We start from the raw sequence: 18,825 nt of genomic DNA, 5'->3' as shown, positions 1-18,825 counted from the left end.
AACTTGACCCATTGTGTGAGTAGATAAACTTCAATTTCTTTTTAAGTAGGTCACGAAATTTTCTTTTTCTTTCTTTATTTTTTATTTTTCTTATTTATTTCATTGTAAAAATTTGACATTTGTGTTAAAAACCATCATAAATGACATTTATGATAATTAAAAAACATCTGTAGACATGTGAAAAACAAATTCTGGCAAAATCTTTTACCACTAGGATTGTTAATAGAAAAACAAAACATAATAAATACTACAAAATTTATTCTTATTTTTTATACTTTATCATGATTAAAAATTTCACAAAATATATATTTTTTTACAATTTAACATGGTTGAACTTGTGAAAATGTAAACTTTAATGAATTAAACAATTTCTTCTAAGAGTTAGAATTTGTGTGAATGAACATATGAAGTTATAGTATAACAACCCAACGATCATTCACATTATCTCCAATACAATACATTATCTCCAATACAATACATTATCTCCAATACAATATTTTATGAGAAAATAAAACATAAAAATTGATTGTCATTTTATTAGAAAGGAATTCACCAATATCTTATTACTAAGTGTTTCGACTGGATCGGTGGGGATCCTGTAAAAACACACAAACTTACTGTCGAAGACGAACGGGCGGGCGGCGAAGATACATGGACCGGGCGGACACTGCTGAATCCTACGAACCGGAGCGGGCGGCACCAAGATGGACGATCGCTGTTCCACGCTCCAAACCGGGCGGACGTCCTCCAATCCAGACGCTCTCTCTTTGCTCCAAGCCGGGCGGACGTCCTCCAATCCGGACGCTCGCTCCACGCTCCAAACCGGGCGGACGTCCTCCTCTCCTGGCGGATGGTCCTTCGTTCTCTGCTCCAAGCTGGACGGGCGTCCTTCCGTACTTAGCGCTGCTCCACACTCCCAGTTGGGGAGGGGCCGGGTACCTGCTAAAGGCACTCCGACGCTCAAGTCAGTAATATGACAGAGCGATTATGATGCGTGTATGCATCGTTATTCAAGTTAGTCTAGAGTTCATACCTGAGACCTTTATTTATAGTGAATTGTAATGGGCTTTTACCTTTTGGGGGCCTGGGAACGGCCCAATAATGCCTTAATCTTTATTTAGGACTTTAACGTGTCATTAGCATTTAACCGTGTAATCAGCAAAGTGCGTCGGTTGGGAATGATGGTCGGTCAGGGATGTTACCCTGGGTGGGCGTCCAGCTCTTGGGCGGACGTCAAATCCTTGTTCGGGCGTCCAGCTCTTGGGCGAACGTCCAATCCTTGGGCGGACGTCCAGCTCTTGGGTGGACGTCCAATCCTTGGGCGGACGTCCAATCCTTGGGCGAATGCCCAATCCTTGGCGAACGTCCTGCTCTTGGGCGAACGTCTCATTTTGGGCGGACGTCCAGCTCTTGGGCGAACGTCCACTCCTTGGGCGGACGTCCAGCTCTTGGGCGGACGTCCAATCCTTGGGCGAATGCCCAATCCTTGGCGAACGTCCTGCTCTTGGGCGAACGTCTCATTTTGGGCGGACGTCCAGCTCTTGGGCGAACGTCCAATCTTTGGGCGAACATGCATTTACTAGATGGCTGGGCGCTCGGTCTATGCCTGGAGGTCTTACTAGATGGCTGGGCGCTCGGTCTATGCCGGGAGGTCTTATTAGTACATAAGCCCCCCAAGCCCGAGCATAATTTTATTGTGCGAAGGGGTTTGTCCGCGCTTGGATGGGCGACATTTGGAAAACCGCTGGATCTATGAAAGCTCGGACAACTATTCTTTTGGGCGTTCAGTCTTGGTAACTGACACGGGTGGGCGCTCGTCATCTTGAACGGACATGCCATCTTGGGGGGACGTCCAAATGACTGGACGTTCGTCATGATTGCCATCTTAGGGCGGACGTCCAAATGGCTGGACGCTCGGCCAGGGATGTTACCCTAGGTGGGCGTCCTGCTCTCGGGCGGACGTCCAATCCTTGGGGCTCTGGCGGTCGTCCATCCTTGGCGGACGTCCACGACGTCAGCTTGGGCGGTCTCCACTTCACTCTTGGGCGGACGTCCACTCTTTGGGCGGACGTCCAGCTCTTGGGCGGTCATCCACTCCTTGGGCGGACGCCCAGCTCTTGGGCGGACGTCCAGCTCTTGGGCGGTCGTCCACTCCTTGGGCGGACGCCCAGCTCTTGGGCGGACGTCCAGCTCTTGGGCGGTCGTCCACTCCTTGGGCGGACGCCCAGCTCTTGGGCGGACGTACAATCCTTGGGCGAGCGTCCGGCTCGTGAACGCGTACCAGATTATTGGGCGGACTGGCGGATGACGGACGTCCTTGGACGGACGTCCGGTTCCTAAGGACGCTCGGTCCAGACTGTTTGGCGGACGTCCGGTTTATTGGGCGGACACGCCAACTAAGGCGGACGTCCACTTCTTGGGCGGACGTCCAGCTCTTGAGCGGTCGTCCACTCTTTGGGCGGACGTCCAGCTCTTGGGCGGTCGTCCACTCCTTTGGCAGACGCCCAGCTCTTGGGCGGACGTTCTACTTTGGGTAGACGTCCTCTATCGGTACATATGGCGCCGTCTATGTGGGCGTCCTTCCGTACGGCATCCGGCACCTCTGGTACACTAAGTTTATCAGTTCTAATTGAAATGTAATATTTCTTTATTATTATTATTATTATTTATGTAAGGGAACCCAAGTGTTAAGCTAGGGTTTTAGAAAGTGTCTTGACCTTTTGTTGTAAGACAAAAAAATTAGATATCTATAAAATGTAGTAATTATGAAAGTCATTATTTAAAATAAGAAAAGATAATTATTATAGAAGTGAAGGGTAACATATTGGATAAAATTGCCTCTTAAAGTATGAATAGGTTGTTATGTTTGTTTTATTATTATTTTAAATATTTCTCTTAAGTATTATCATAGGAAAACATAAGAAGAAAATACCTTTATTTTTAAAAATTTTAATAATTAAGAAAAATATATAAATGTGGTTAACTATTTTGAATAAAAGATAAAATAATTTGTTATTTTTATTTAAAGGGTTTATTTTATTTTAAAAGATTTTCTAAAATCCATTATTAGATATGGTTAGATATTTAAAAAAAAATATTCTTGGATATTGATATATACTATATACATTTACAAATTAATAGATATATTAAGATATTATTATAAATTAAAAGATATCTTGAGATATTATTAGATATTATTGTTAGATAGTAATAATAAAATATAATGTATTATTTAGGAACTTATTATAATCAATTAGAATAAAAATATTAAGATAGAATATATTATGTAGGGATTTATCATAATTAGTTAAGTTAAAGATAATATTATTATATTATGAAAATAATGGGCTTTTATAAAATATTTGGAAAAATAAACCGAATTGGGTTAGGTATGTTTTTTGTTAGATAGATTATTATTAGATATATTAGATAAACATCTTATTTTTATCTTATCTTTATCTCAGCCAGTTTGTTATTAGTATTTTAGGCTTAACCCATATTTCTTTTATCATAAATAAAGTACCTTAAGTCTATATTCAAGAAAAATTAATTCTATAAATAGTTGTTACTGTATTAGACACCTCTTATTTATATAAAAACTTTGATCATTATGGGTGAAGGTGAGAGTTTGAACGAGTGAAGGTCTGTGGGTGTTGTTGAAGGGCATTGCTTATTCTAAGAAAAAGTCAGTGGGAAACTCAAGTAAAGGGAGCTTACATTCATGATTTTGTTTTCTTGTTTTCCTTTCTATGTGTGTGTTTGGTTGAACTCTGTGATGATTGTTGAGCCGTAGGTGTTACTAATCGTGTTGTTGTGTTTTGTTGTCGAGTTGTGTGGTTGGTTGTTGTGATGTTTGAACATGAATGTATTATTTGTTGTTGGTTGTATGCTTGTGAGGATAAGATATGTTGTTATGGGATCATCTCGCCGTATTTAGTAAATCTAGCGATGACTCTTTTAGTCATGTAATACAGAAAATAGATCCTCTCCGACCGTGCGATGTGGAAAGAGGATGACTTAAGCTGACCTATTCTAATAAACAAGTAGTATGGTAGAGTACTAGAGATAGACTACAAGTGTTTGTGGTAACATGATTTGTGTGATGTGAATGGATTAAGGATGAATATTTAAATATTGTGGATGGATGCAATTATTGTATATTATCTTCTATTGTCACCCTGACATATTGTGATTATAGTTTTTACCTACGATAATTGTTTTTATATGAGAGCAAATGATGTTACATATGACTATGTGTGAAGATAATATGAGAATTTTCAATTTGAGAAAGTAAAAGAGTTTATATTTAGATTTTTTTTTAATATTATAAGTTATAAATAAATTAATTGTTATTCTCACATGATTTTAATTACTTTTACAATAATAAAAATAAAGTTTTAAATTTTTTACTATGATATCAAAAACTAATTTTTCTTAACTTATTTAATTAGATGTGATGTCTTAAAATGGAGTGTTATATATATATATATATATATAATATATATATATATATATATATATATTCTAATCCTTTATACTCATAAATATGGTAGTAAATTGTAACACTGTTAGGTGAAAATACACTATTTTACTTAATACAAGTTATTCAACTATTTTTGTTTAAAATTTTTCTATTTCTGATAACCAGTATAGTGACTTTAAAATTTGATTTTTATAATTAAAAAATAGATATTTCTACTCTATAAATACAGTAGTAAATTATGACATTGTAAGGTGAAAATACACTATTTTACTTAATCCAAGTTTTTCAACTATTTTTGTTTTTAAATTTATTCTATTTCTGATAATCAGTATAGTGAATTTAAAATTTGATTTTTATAATTAAAAAATAGAACGGAAAAAATGTGTTTTTAATAATTTTTAGCGTAATAAAAAAAAGTCTTATTGAGTTTTTGTAATTAATAAAACTTCTATGTAAATAACTGATAATACTAATTTTAAATAATGATAATGACTTTTAATTTTATTATGCAACTAGTCCGAAATTAATTAATCATGATTTGTAAAAGCCATGATGAGAAATTGGTTTTTGAGTATGAATAATAAAAGGTGCATGAAACGAAGGATATAATAGTAAATAAACACGAAACGCGTCTGGCACTCGTGTGTTCCGGTGAATAGAACAGGGGAAGCGTGTTCCTTGTGCGATGGAAATCCCGCCCCTTTTCCGTTTCTCTCTCAAAAACTGTTCTTTTCCCTTTTCCTTATTCATTTAAATATTAAATAATATATTCTATTACTTTTGCATTCAGTAAGGTGTAAAGGAAGGAAGGGGCACAAAATCAAAATGAAACGTTGAATTTCAAAATCTGATAATGGTAACAATACTCTATAGGATTTGCATTAACGTGTTCTTCTTCGAAGGGGAAGAAGAAGACGAAGAAGAGAACGGTTGCGATTGCAACTGCATTTTGTTACGCTCCAAAATCCAATTTCGTCATTAACCTAACCTCCTCTCAGGTTTAACGCCAATTCTTCTCCCTCTTTCCTTTTCGTGCCATTCATCGTCTTGCATAGATCTATTGTCTCTTATTTCTCTAATCAATTTTATTTCTTCGTTCATCGTATCCTCCATCCTAAACTGCATTTTCAATCACCGAGATAAACGTTTTTTTTTATTTGTCTCAATTTTCAATATTAGGTTGCCGCAATACGCAATTCGGTTTAGAGTATTAAGGCAGCACCGTGCGTACGTGTGGGCCCTAGAATTTCGTTTTAATTTCGTTCTTGATTGCACAATTAGGTTGAGTTATTTCAAAATTTAATATCGCTTCCACTTTTTTGCTTTTTGTTGATGTGATATGATTTAGGAATAATTGGAAATGGTGTGAGTAAATGTGTCATGATTTTTCATTTAGTTAGCAAGTTGAAGGGTGCTATTTAACTCAAGTTACTCAATCTTAAATCGTATATTATCTGTTGAAATTTTATTAGCGCTCAATTTTTTGTTTCTGGAAACTGCATCAAGCTAGTGATCCCACTCTGGATTATATATTTTGTATTTTTCTGCATTGCCACTGGTCAATCACGCTTTGCTGCCCATATTTACTATATTTGTTTATGTTCTGTCTATAATTATTTTTGTCAGTCGTAAATGTATTTATGACAATGTGTGACAGTGTGTCTTCAATGATCAGGTTTTATGTTTGACGGAAGAGTTCAATCAAATGAGTTTAACCATGATAGATTTAGGAATTTCATTTCTGAGGTTGATCACGAGCCCTGATGCTTCCGGTGCATCTATTATTGGATGGTTCATCACTGGATCATTTGGACTGATGGCAGTCGTATATGCTGTTCTCAAGTGGCAGCGTAGGTCCTCGTTGAATTGGATTAAAGCTGCAGCAAGAGAGAAGAAGAAAGTTTGGAAAAAGTTTAAAGTACCACTGTCTGGTCATTCTTGGGTTGAAGATTTCACTTACAGGGAACAACCATCCACTTGTTGTTTCTGCTTGACTTCCCTTTGGCCTTCCCAAAATCTAGGTACAACAGCCTCACCACATACCCCTCTCCATCGTTGCTCTGTTTGTGGTGTCGCTGCTCATTTCCTTTGTTCACAGTTTGCAGCAAAGGATTGCAAATGTGTTGCTCAGGCTGGTTTTGGCCATATTAGACACCACTGGTCAGAAAGATGGGTTAACGTGTATGAAAATCACGAGATGTCTGCCTTCTGTTTTTACTGTGATGAGCCATGCGGTGTTCCCTTTGTTAAAGCTTCTCCAACATGGCATTGCCAGTGGTGTCAGCGCCTCATTCATGTTAAATGTCATAACAAATTGACTAAAGATTCTGGTGACTTTTGTGATTTGGGTCCCTTGAGGCGAATTATCCTTTCTCCTCTTTGTGTCAAAGAAGTTGATGAGGATCTAAAAGGAGGACGGCTAAGTTCTATTATAAGCTCTTCTGTTAATGGCCAGATTAGAAAGCGGCGTAACCGCAGTAAACATGGAGGTGGTTACAATGCTAATGGTAAATCACGTGGTTCCTCAGGTACTGATGCAACGCTTTTTGACTATGTGTTGAATGGTTTTGGCTGGAATAATTCCAGTAATGAAAAGTTTTATGATCAATTGGGTAATAGTAGAGTACTAGGAAACGGTTTAACTTCTACTCATAGCCACATCAAGAAATACACACTGGTTGATTTGCCACCAGATGCAAGCCCACTTTTGATCTTCATAAATGGCAGGAGTGGTGGTCAGCTTGGGCATTCTCTTCATAGGAGATTGAATATGCTATTAAATCCTGTTCAGGTGAAGTGATTACTTTGTATTTGATAAACAATTTATTTTCGTGCTTCTTATTTAAGTAATGACATCTGTTGTTAAGCATATTGCAGATATATCTTTTAGATATTTTTCAGAGTCAAGTTGGATCATATAACTTATGAGTTTGTTTGATTAGTAGTTATATTTAGTGATGATTCTATCTCAAGATTCCTTTTATTCTACTTTGCTCTATCCTTCATGTTGCTGATGAACAGTGTTATGTTAACCTGATTCAAATTTGGAAAAAGGAATATTCTTTCATTTACTTTCTTAAAATAGAAGATTATAACTCTAACATAATGTGTGAAATCTGGGACCTGCTTGTTTAACCTTGTATGATTTGGTTTCATCATCCTGGTTCCTGAAAATATATAATACTCCTGGAATTGCAGACAACCTTTTAATTGCAGATACCCCTAGTTGTGGTCTCTTTGGCTGTCTTAATTGCGGCCTTAAGGGTAGTGGATCACTCCTATACCCACTGGAGGTATGACTTAGTAGAACTTATAAAGCTAGGGCAACCCTCACCTTACAAATAGGTTTTATAGGTTCATTATTAACCATGGATACCAATTGCAAATTGCCTAATCTTGAATATTTCTCGTGACTATTTACCTTGTGCCTTGTTGAATCCATATAATTACTAATTATGAAGATTTGCTGAAGGTTATTTAATCTTTATACTGATGACAAGTTAATAAAACACAGTGAAACTAGGTTCTTATGTAGTTAAAAGAAAAAGTCAACATATTATGTTTATTTTGTTATTATCTTTCAATTTTTGCACCAAAAAGAACTTTTTGTTGATTTCTCTCTTAGAAATTCTTATGATTTTATCGTGGAATTTTGTATGCAAATACAGATTTATATTTAATTGAATCCTCCTAAAAACTTTTTATAGCAAGTTATCTATGAAAAATTATTTTTTCCTTAGAAAATCTAGCATTACTTGTCTAGATATGGATAGTGTTTTTAAATTGATATCAGTCTCACTGGACATGTGGTTTGGGGATTTTACTGTAGATATTTGAATTGAGTGCTTCTCAGGGCCCTGAAGTGGGCCTGGAATTCTTCAAAAGTGTACGATATTTTAGAGTACTCGTATGTGGTGGGGATGGCACAGTTGCATGGGTCCTTGATGCTATAGAAAGACGCAGTTATGAGTCACCTCCACCAGTGGCAATTCTTCCCCTTGGCACTGGAAATGATTTGTCCAGGGTACTGAATTGGGGAAAAGGCTTCTCTACCCTTGACGGAGAAGGCGGATTGACCATGCTTTTGCATGATGACATTAGCAATGCAGCAGTCACTATGCTAGATCGATGGAAAGTTAAAATCTCAGAAGAAAGCTCTGAAGGAAAATCAAATAAAGTCAAAACTAAATCCATGATGAACTATCTAGGTAATTCACTGAACAACCGCCACCTAAGATTGTGTCTTAAGAGTTGCTGACATCTACAAACTGCGTTTGTAGGCATTGGATGTGACGCAAAGGTTGCATATAAATTTCATGTTACTCGACAAATAAGTCCTGAAAAGTTTTGTAGTCAGGTGGAATTCTCTCTTCCTCTGTATATCATTGTAAAGTATTCATTTATGTTGGTCCATGTCAATTGTCTAGTTTTCTTAAATTTGTTTCAACGTATGTACATTCTTTGAACTACTATTGTAAGACTGAGCGATATTAATTAAAATCTATACCGCTGGTAGGTGCTTATAGGCCTTATTCTAAATCGCCCTTGTTAGTATTCGGACTATAAATCTAGTTGAACGAATAGGAAGTTAGGAACCCATTATTGATTATTTTAATGTTTATCTACTGTACCTTATACATGTTTACTTGCTAGTTTGGCTCTTATCTATGGTATTTAACTTGTTTACAATTCATACAATGCTTCCTTAACTAATACTTTTGCGTTTTTTAATCTTCAACCATTATTCTATTACCAGTTTTTGAATAAACTGCGATATGCAAAAGAGGGAGCAAGAGATATTATGGACAGAACTTGTGCTGACTTGCCATGGCAAGTATGGCTTGAAGTTGACGGGAGAGACATTGAGATTCCCAAGGTTAAATACTGATTCTGATTATTATTTTCACATAAGAAATTTATTTTATGAATATCATGTCCTATAAATTTACGTGTAAAACAGTTAGTTATTTCTTCGTACAACAGGATTCTGAGGGCTTAATTGTGCTCAATATCGGGAGCTATATGGGTGGAGTAGATCTTTGGCAAAATGGTTATGAGCATGATGATGATTTTAGTCTGCAATCCATGCATGATAAAATGCTGGAGGTGGTATGTGTTTGTGGAGCATGGCACCTGGGAAAACTTCAGGTACGTGAATTTATAATGATATTGATTTTTATACTTTAAATTTTTATACTTTAAAAACAAAAGCAAGAAGATATTTACCTTGGGTTTGAAGAACTTTAAAATTTGTGGAAATTTGATATGCTTGAGATATGAATTACTTTGATTTAAATTCCCTACACTTTCAAAATGTTTTATTCGGATAAATCAACTCAAAATTTTAAATATCAAATTATCAGTTTGGGTAAGGTGTCTTAAATTTTACTATACTCGATAAAAAGTAATTATTGAAAAAGCCAAATTGATCTAGATTTTAACATTCTAAAAAGTGAAAGGTATACTCGGGTTTGATAATTCCCATCACTTAATTATTGGTTGGATCTAAAATCTACAATGGATACTTTCTATCACGATTTCATTTCATTTGGTATGCTTACTCTTTGTTGGACTCCCTGGAAACAAAATAAGCCTAAGCTCCCGTACAGTTGAGGTAGCCCTCGGCTAAGATTGAAATTATAGAGAATGCCAGAAAGAATTTAAGCAATTATAGCCACTGAATATTCCATCCTCCTAGAACATCTCTACGATATTCAGTGCCTAAACCTTTCACTTTCCTCTCCCTCTCATTTAATCCTTCTGGTGGTAATGTTCATATTTCTCCAGGCATTCTTACCCCCTATATATTTGAATAGCTGTCTAAGTTATTAAAAAATTCTTCCTTTTTATGCTGTTCTTTACACAGACATCACCCACTTTTATGGGGCTCATTTTTCTCAATTTTTGATTAAACACTCGCTAAGGCTCAGTAAACTAGTAAAGTAATAGAAGTTTTGGATTCATGTCGTGTCTAGCATCTTTCTCCATTTGAAAATCTAACTTTTTCATACAGTATGCTTATGAGATTTTAAGTCTGATCCAATGTCAAATAGTACGACAAAACTTACATATAGTAACTAAGGTACTGTGTTGATACTATTTTCCCATGATATGTAGAGTTTCACTTCAGTGATGTACACTAGATTTAATAAGACGCAAATTATCAAAGTAAAACTTTAAATCTGATTAGAGAGCAACGGTAGTAGTATCTACGGTATTGTATGCAAGTTTTGTCCTAGGTAATATGCCTTCATGAATGCACACGAGTCAACTGCATGAAATTGATCGTGCTTATGCTGTTATCTTGAGTTTGAGCTTCAAGTATACACTTTGGTTAAATATTTAATTCAGTTTTTTGTCACTTACGTAGTCCTATTCGGCAGAAGCAGGATTGTACCTTATAGAAGATACCTGTAGTCCAAAAAAACTGTTTTTACTGTTAGTATCTTATAATAAGGACTTTTCATACTATTATGGAAAAACTTTGTTTGTTGAAATGATTAGTCTAGATATTGTAGAAAACCTATTCCAAAACAGACTATTGGATTTATACATATATTTCACTGGTGTATTTTATTGAAATGCATATGAAACATGTTGGAAGTCGCATATTGATTAGTATCAACTAGAAATAAGACCAATTTATAATATATAAGTGAGTATAAAACTTACTTTACAAATCGGTTTATAGGATTGAGTTAGGGTAAAAATCCACCTCTTAACAAAACAAATGAAAGAAAGTTTTTTTAGCTAAATTGCAATTTTAGTCCACCTTTAATTACTAATCTACGATATTAGTCTCTATTTCTTCCGTGCAATCTTAGTCTCCTGATTTTAGAAAATCGTCAATTTGGATAAAAAAAATTTAATTATACATACCTTTTATTTATTTTTAAGATTTTAATTAACTAAATCATTTCATGATGGTATCTTAAATAAATATATTAGATCTAGGGTTCAGTTAGATTAAAATAAAAGAAATGAAACGTATGTAAAATTATCGAAGACCAAAATGTATGATTTGGGAATTAAAGGGAGATAATACTGTATCTAAGTTTTATGGAATTGCGATTTAGCCTAAACTTTTAAATCAATGGTAAGTTAGCAACAAGAATATCTGGTTTACTGTATAGGTTGGACTTTCACAAGCAAGAAGGCTTGCTCAAGGTAAAGTCATCAAGATACACTGTTCCAGTCCTTTCCCGGTTCAAATCGACGGGGAGCCATTTATCCTACAACCAGGATTCTTGGAAATTACTCATCGCGGACAGGTAATGGCATACTTTCATATTTTTGTAGTAAATAAGTCTCGTTTTCTACTCAATGATACATTGTAGTATGCGGTTTGAGCAAAATACGTTCTTATCCATATAGGTCTAAAATGTATTTTCCATCTAATTAAGTTATAATTGCTCTCAAAAGCTGTGTACATTCATCTTCTGGGTTTAAAACAGAGATATCTTATACAGCCCTCCATAAAATAAATAGATCGATAAAATTATGGTTTGTGTTATATTCACATGTAAGGGCGGAGGGGGGACAGCCCGTCCCTGTTGCAATAATTAAAAATGGTTTCTAATATATTCACATGACGGGTTTTAATGTCTGAAAAGCCGAAGAGATTTCTCTTATCCGATACCTTTACCCCTCCAACTAGATTTTTCCAATAATTATCTCTGACTTTAACATGTTGAAGGCTGGATTGGGTATTGGCATTGAGCTGTCTTTAGGGATAGACAAAATAAAACATTTTGTTGACGTTTTTTGGGTAAGCATATTTTAAAAAAATGATTTGTTATTTTTACTGATCTCTTCAAATTTGAGCATTAGAAAATGTGGACAGTTCAGTTCAGCAGAATTCTGAATGCACGAGGGTTTTATGTTGTATTTTCAGGCATTCATGATGAGGAAGACTTCAGAAAATGAACCTAAAGGAAGAGCAGCTGCAATTATGACAGAGGTATTACTAGATGCCGAGTGCAAGGGAATTATTAATGCATCTCAGAAGAAAGTTCTTCTCCAGGATATGGCCATCAATCTTTCATAAAGATCCATCTCAGGCTCAGCATGCATTATACATAGTTGCCCATACATCCTATACGTGGGTTTTTGGTTGTTTTGTCTTCTAATTCTTTTTATAGGACCATTTTTGGTAATATATTGGAAATAGAGACAGAAAGATTAGCTAGCTCCATCAAGTGACAAATTTAGTAAGAGTGAAAAATATGCGGCGGCATCATTTAGGTTTCCGTTTATTGTTTGCGTTGCGTCTAACCCCACGCTCTGTATATTGTAACCTGGCAAAATATCATTTTATGAAATCCTTCTTGTTACCATTGTGTTATGATATTTTTCTCAACAATTTTGTCAGTGTTCATAGTTGGATTATAAAAGTTTAGTGGCTATTAGAATAAATGACCATTCATGATGGTGGTAAATCAACATAAGCAAGAATTTAACTGACGTGCTTGATTTTGAGGAGATATTAGACAGAAAAAAAAATGAAACAATATTTAATTTGAATTGTTTGATAGAAAATAACAATTTGAATTTGAATTTTTTATTTTATTTATTTTTTCACATTTTTTTCCTCTAAAACACACTCTTCCCTCTCTTTACACTATCAAACAAAAGCGAGAAAAAACAATTGTTGATAACTAAATAAATGGGTTGTATTAATTTTTATTGCATATATTGTCAGAGTACTGTGGCAGTATAGCTATTTTCTTTTCTACTATGCAAGTAGCACCAATCACGTATAGTTGTCCATCACACAGTTAATATGGCAAGCTGGTGAGGGACAGACGCATGTACAAATGGTTTTTTTTTTTTTTGAATTTATTATTTTCATTTTTCTTTATTGGATGCTTCTTTTGTAGGCCATGACCATTCTCATAATGTGATAATCCATTAATTAAGCATCAACATATCTATCTTTCATTTCTTCTAACATCATTTTTCTCCATCTTTTAGGCAAACACATTAGTATGTCTGTGCCATCTGTCTCACACCACCCAACACCTTTATTATTCTTTGAATTATTCATAACTATATCCAAGTAATCTAATTTATGTTCACATTCTCTAATTTCAAAAGCTTTATTACTCTGAATTAGACGTTTGAACATAATGCATTATTATAATGACTGAAAATAAATTTATATGCCGACAATGTAAACTCGATTTGTATCATGATTTAGTTTCAAGCATATGTATGATAGTTTTGTTAACTTTTACAAATAATAATTTCGAAAGCCATTCTAATAATCACGTCACAAGACAATAAAAAGTATTTTATTATTTCAACGATTACATTATAAGATTGTGTTCGCTTCCAATTATTTATTATTAAGAGAAATAAGAGAAATCATGTAAAATGGATTTTGATAACATGTTATATAGAAACAAAGACGTTAATTTACGAGATTAGTTTAATATCTCATCTCACTTAAGGAGATTCAGGATGAAAAGAGTGATTTTACAATCTTGTCCAAGTTAATTTCATGTGTCTTGCCTCTGGCTGATTTTAGAATTGGTTGTGAATTTAGTTTTGTATAGGGTTAGAATCAGTTATAAAAATAATGGAATCGATTCTTCTCCACATACTTATATATTATATATATTAGATAAAATCAAAAGTTGCATCTTAATTCTTAATAATATATATTCTTTCAAAATTCTTGTCTCCCATCATTGTTCACCAAAATGTTTAATTTTAATCATATTTCAAATATTATACTTGATAAATAATTACATCATACGGAAGTGGTAAATTTTACATATTCCATTTTCTATTGGTATATTTCAAACCATAAATTAATTTGAATTTAAAACTTTTTATTTAAAAACTATTCCTCAACATACTTTTTATTTTTAAAATTAATTTAAACTCATCAAATTTGTATTTTATATTAATTTTAACTTCAAAGACAAATTTGTAATCTTTAATTTTATTATTAAGACTTATTTTATCTATCACATTTATCAAATTATTCACAAACTTCTATAAATTTTATCTTTAAATCTACTTTCTTTTCTCTCCAAATCACTTAAAAAAATTAATACAAATTTTATCTTGAAATCCATCCAAATTCATCTTCAAATAAAAAGCAACATAAAGGTCTATAGCCTTTTATATAATCGTTTTATTTTAAATTTAATGCAACATTTTTAACCTTTTTTTTTCATCTCACTATTTTATCATGATTTCTTTTATATTATTCTGCATTTATAAATTTATTTAACCTCAAATCCACTGTACACTTTAACTAAATAAATTCATTTGGGTCTATATTTAATCCGTGTAAAATAATCAAATTTTCTATTTCATCCTCATAATATATGGTGATATCTATTTTTCATGAATCGTTTTTACCAAGTTCCCCATGAGATATACTTATAAAAATTGAATTGAGATTACTAAAATTAAATGATACTAACTTTTTATTACCGTAAAATTAACCAGTTATTTTATTTATTTAGAAGAATAAAAGTGAAAAATAAATACTGGAATTACTCTTCTAAACAATAAGCTGGTAAACACAAAATATTCTAAGAACACTTGGTTATGCAGCTAGGATTTGAGATGTGACTAATAGTTTGAGAATGAAAAGATTACACACACACATATCTATCTATCGATCTATGTGTGTGTGTGTGTATATATATATATATATATATATATATATATAATATGTATATGATGTATGAGGTTTGGATGAGTGAGGAAGCAAGTGCAGAAGTACTGTTAAGCTTGTATTGGATTAAGACAGATGCAATCGGTTAAAAACAAAACGAATATGAAGACATATATGGACACTCTTTAGTACTATATTTCCTTTTCCAATCCTCCCTGAGAGATTGTATTATCTCCTTGTCCCTTTCCTTTCACTGCTTTTTCCTTACCAAACAAATCATGGCCCAAATCATTTTGTCCCTCTCTTTTCCCCTTCTATCTATGCTCCCAAATTCAACAACAAACCAAACTTCCACTCGTTTAAAAGGAGCCAAATAATCATCTAACTAAATTCCAGGCTCAAATTACCACACATTTCAAATGAAATCATTCAGCAGCCAAATAACATTTTAACTCATACCAACACTGTCTTTCGTTATTTTAAACTCTCTTTTTATGCTGTGGAATCGAGCTGACTGAACAGTAAACAGTGCTATGCTTACACATGAAAACAAACCTATGATCTTGTTACAGCAACTTAAATAATTGTACGGACCATAAAGAAAATGTCAAATTTTGGTATTTGTCACTGTGTTATATATTGTTAAGTGAAAAGAAACGTTACAGGGATTGTTTTGAATCTGTTTATTGATAGATAAAGTGGTTTTTTGAAGATTTTGTTGCTGGGTGGGTGACAGTGGAAAAGGTAGGAGCTAGCTAAAATGATAATAAATTAACAATGAAGCTGTGTCAACAATAAAAGGAGTGCAATTGTTTCACTTCTTTAAAGAGACCAAGTTTGTCATGAACCGGTCCCCGAGTTGCTGTGTCTTTCTCTTAGTTTCATTTCCCAAGAAACATATCAGATACTCTACATTTACTTTCTTTCTCTTTCTCTCTCCAAATGCTTTTCAATTTCAAATGCTAAAAGATCTCATCTCACTATTACTACAGTGACTCCACGAAAAGGGTGATGAACCTGATATTGCTGATCCAACCTTTTCCGGAGATGGATTCTGAATTTTCAACAGCTTTAGAAGCTCCATAAATACATTACACTAAAACACACATCAGAGTCTTAATTATAGAATAGAAGAGAGAAGTTGCATTTTCTCTTTCTCTTTTTTCCAGGTTTAGTTTGCATCAGCTTAGTTATGCATGCAGCTAGATACACACATCTGGGTCGTCATGATAATGGAAGCTGGCGTGGTGTGGTCATAGATCATAATCATATATCTGTTCTCCACCTAGCTACCAAAAGTCACAGGCTCAGACACATAGCTTCTCCTGATTCTCACTTCTTCTCGTTAACTGTTCCAGCACATCTCTTCTCTTCTCTTCTTTCATTCATTGCTCTTTCTCCTTTAGCTATGTCTCTCAGCACCTTCACCAGCTACTCAGTGCATGCCTTCAACACTCGTCACTGTCATTTCACTACACAACAAAACTATAATAAATTCAACACTGCATCATGTTTCAAAACCTCACATCACGCATATTAATTTATACATATAGACTTGTGAGAGTATTCGTTTGAAGGAGTTGTACATGCATGTCATAAGTGTTATAATTAAATTTAATAGCTTATTAAATATCTATTTATTACTTGCTTTACTGGGTAACTGTTAATTTACCTGAAGTACATTCATTCAGATGTTGATGAAAATGATGGCAAAGCCTTTTTCCCAAGTAAATTATGGAGTTGCCTTCCCTATAATTTTCACCGGCCTGAAAACAGGTTAATTGACAAAAAGCTGAAACATTATTCAAATCTGGAAGGACTTCAGAAGAGGGATGTTATGTTTTGAAACGCTAGAAAGACCTAAGAGGTATAGCAGCTAGTTGCAGATAAAGAAAGAATTTCACATCTGATAGGTTTTCACTGTTGATGCTTTCATTCACCTTTCTTGTCCACGTGATATAAACATTCCCGCAGGTGTGAGAGCCTTGGATTAGCCAACTTTTTTCTTAACATATTCTTACTATCTTACCTCTCTCAAATGTTAATATACAATTAGTATCCAGAAAACTAGACAGATTTGCTTTGCGCTCCACATGAGTGAACGTGAGAGAGAGAGAAAATAGACCAAAAACAAGAAGCCTATTTGAAAAGATAGCAGTTCATTTTAAAAAATATGACTATCCTCTTAGATGAATACATTTGCAAACGTGGATTGATTCTTCACAGATACGAAATGCTTTCAAATTAAATGCGAAAACTTGGGAGACTTGAGCATAGTTACACAACAATCTGTACAGAAGCAAACTCAAGCTTCTTTCTTAAGCCATACATGTAAACAGATTGATTAACCCATCAAAGAAGTTCTATAGCAAGGATTTGTGAGAAGCTACGAAAAATACAACCTTTACAAAGATTTACAGGTAAAACAAAACAAGACGGCTTGTGAGTTGAAAATTCTGACCCTGCAAAAAGAAGCTGCAAAAGGGCATATTGAGTGTTAAAATTTGAGAGAAAGATGAAAGAAAGAGAAAGGCTTACCAAGGGGGGCATGCAAAGTATGAAGATTGTGAGAAAGAAAAAAGCAAAAGTTGGGTGGGGGGAATGAAGCCTGGTCCGAGAATCATTTTGGTGTTAGAGGGTAAATTTCCATTGGAAACTTTGAGTGAAAGAGTTGATCTGAGAACTCTCCTCCTCCATGACCTCGAGCCAGACAACATTCCTCTCAACCTCACCTTTGCAAGGAATGAACGACATGTGAACCTAGGTAGCTACATATGTTGTGTTTGAAGTAGTTGATGATTAGAAAGTAGAAACTGATCCATGAAGGAAGTACTTTTGAGGGGAATGAAGCCTGGTCCGAAGCCTTATAGTTCCATCCACTGTGAACCTCGTTTGTGAAAAGCCTCGAGCCAGCCAACATTCCCCTCAATACCAACCCATCTCAACGCGTTTCCTTCTTTCTCCCTCAAAACCCTAACCCACATATACCTTCTTATATAAGAGAAGAGAGAGAAATAAGGCCAAGCACTGACTCACACCACATAATGCTGCTTTTTACTCACCCATTCAGATGTTCCATAATTAGCTTATGCAAAACGGAACTTAAACTAACTACTCACCTGTAACATAACAACATCATAAACAACAAAATTCCCACAAAACACGCACAAATTCCTTCAACAAACTACCACCGAGTCATTTCGATCTCTTTCGTGTTACGAGTTTTACTCTAAATTTTTCTAAATTCAGTTACCAAACGTTAATTCATCCGAATCTTATTATGGCTAGCTACCACTTCTCACTTCTGTAACAAACTAACAATAAAACACAATACTATAATTATAAAATAAGTAGTTCTGCATTTTGATTCTGAATTATTAATAATGATAATGTTTTTGAATGAAAAGATTGTGGTGGGAATTACCTGATGGTGCCGGTCAACCAACAAAGCTGTTACCTGTTACCTGCTACCAACAGTTGGTGGTAGTCAAACACGGAGAAGAAGACAAAATGAGTATTTAAAATACACTTGACACGAGACAACTATGTCTTTAATGCGATTCTTTCATCATTGCCTTATTATTTTTAGCCTTTTGTTATCCCTACTTTCAAACTCCTCTGTACTATACGTTACCCGCACGGCCACATCATATCACAATCACACACTCTTCTTCCTTTCTTTTTCACTTTTCTCTCTCTCTCTCTC

At 34.5% G+C, this 18,825-nt stretch overlaps 1 protein-coding gene and 1 long non-coding RNA gene across 3 annotated transcripts; one reads left to right on the top strand and one right to left on the bottom strand.

Moving 5' to 3' along the window:
• The first annotated feature begins 5,141 nt into the window (after nucleotides 1-5,141).
• DGK2 (diacylglycerol kinase 2) lies at nucleotides 5,142-12,827 on the top strand. 2 transcript variants are annotated; one of them, XM_047309104.2, is made up of 8 exons: nucleotides 5,142-5,481; nucleotides 6,159-7,274; nucleotides 8,313-8,691; nucleotides 8,764-8,840; nucleotides 9,240-9,359; nucleotides 9,467-9,631; nucleotides 11,617-11,754; nucleotides 12,378-12,827. In XM_047309104.2, the coding sequence occupies exons 2-8, from the start codon at nucleotides 6,189-6,191 to the stop codon at nucleotides 12,528-12,530; spliced, it is 2,118 nt and encodes a 705-aa protein (XP_047165060.1). In that variant the 5' UTR covers nucleotides 5,142-5,481; nucleotides 6,159-6,188; the 3' UTR covers nucleotides 12,531-12,827. The 2 variants fall into 2 exon arrangements, with proteins under 2 accessions (XP_047165060.1, XP_047165061.1); XM_047309105.2 differs by having other exon boundaries at nucleotides 6,141-7,274.
• A 3,032-nt stretch (nucleotides 12,828-15,859) lies between these two features.
• Nucleotides 15,860-18,480, bottom strand: LOC124834424 (uncharacterized). Its single transcript, XR_007028485.2, has 2 exons — nucleotides 16,792-18,480; nucleotides 15,860-16,591 (listed from the first exon to the last, which is right to left on the bottom strand). It is a non-coding gene; the product is annotated as an uncharacterized LOC124834424 (long non-coding RNA).
• Between the last annotated feature and the right edge of the window lie 345 nt (nucleotides 18,481-18,825).

This window comes from Vigna umbellata, chromosome 1 (assembly GCF_029865625.1).
Source record: "Vigna umbellata cultivar VRB3 chromosome 1, Vumbellata_1.0, whole genome shotgun sequence".
NCBI lineage: Eukaryota > Viridiplantae > Streptophyta > Magnoliopsida > Fabales > Fabaceae > Vigna > Vigna umbellata.
The sequence above is the reverse complement of the archived record's forward strand: the minus strand, read 5'-3'. Positions and strand labels throughout refer to the sequence as shown.

Excerpts from the sequence above, each read along its gene's own strand:
- DGK2 (XM_047309104.2), top strand. The coding sequence starts at position 6,189 with ATGAGTTTAACCATGATAGATTTAGGAATTTCATTTCTGAGGTTGATC. Across the intron at positions 8,841-9,239 it reads CTGAAAAGTTTTGTAGTCAG|TTTTTGAATAAACTGCGATA; the intron begins GTGGAATTCTCT and ends TTCTATTACCAG. Across the intron at positions 9,360-9,466 it reads GAGACATTGAGATTCCCAAG|GATTCTGAGGGCTTAATTGT; the intron begins GTTAAATACTGA and ends TTCGTACAACAG.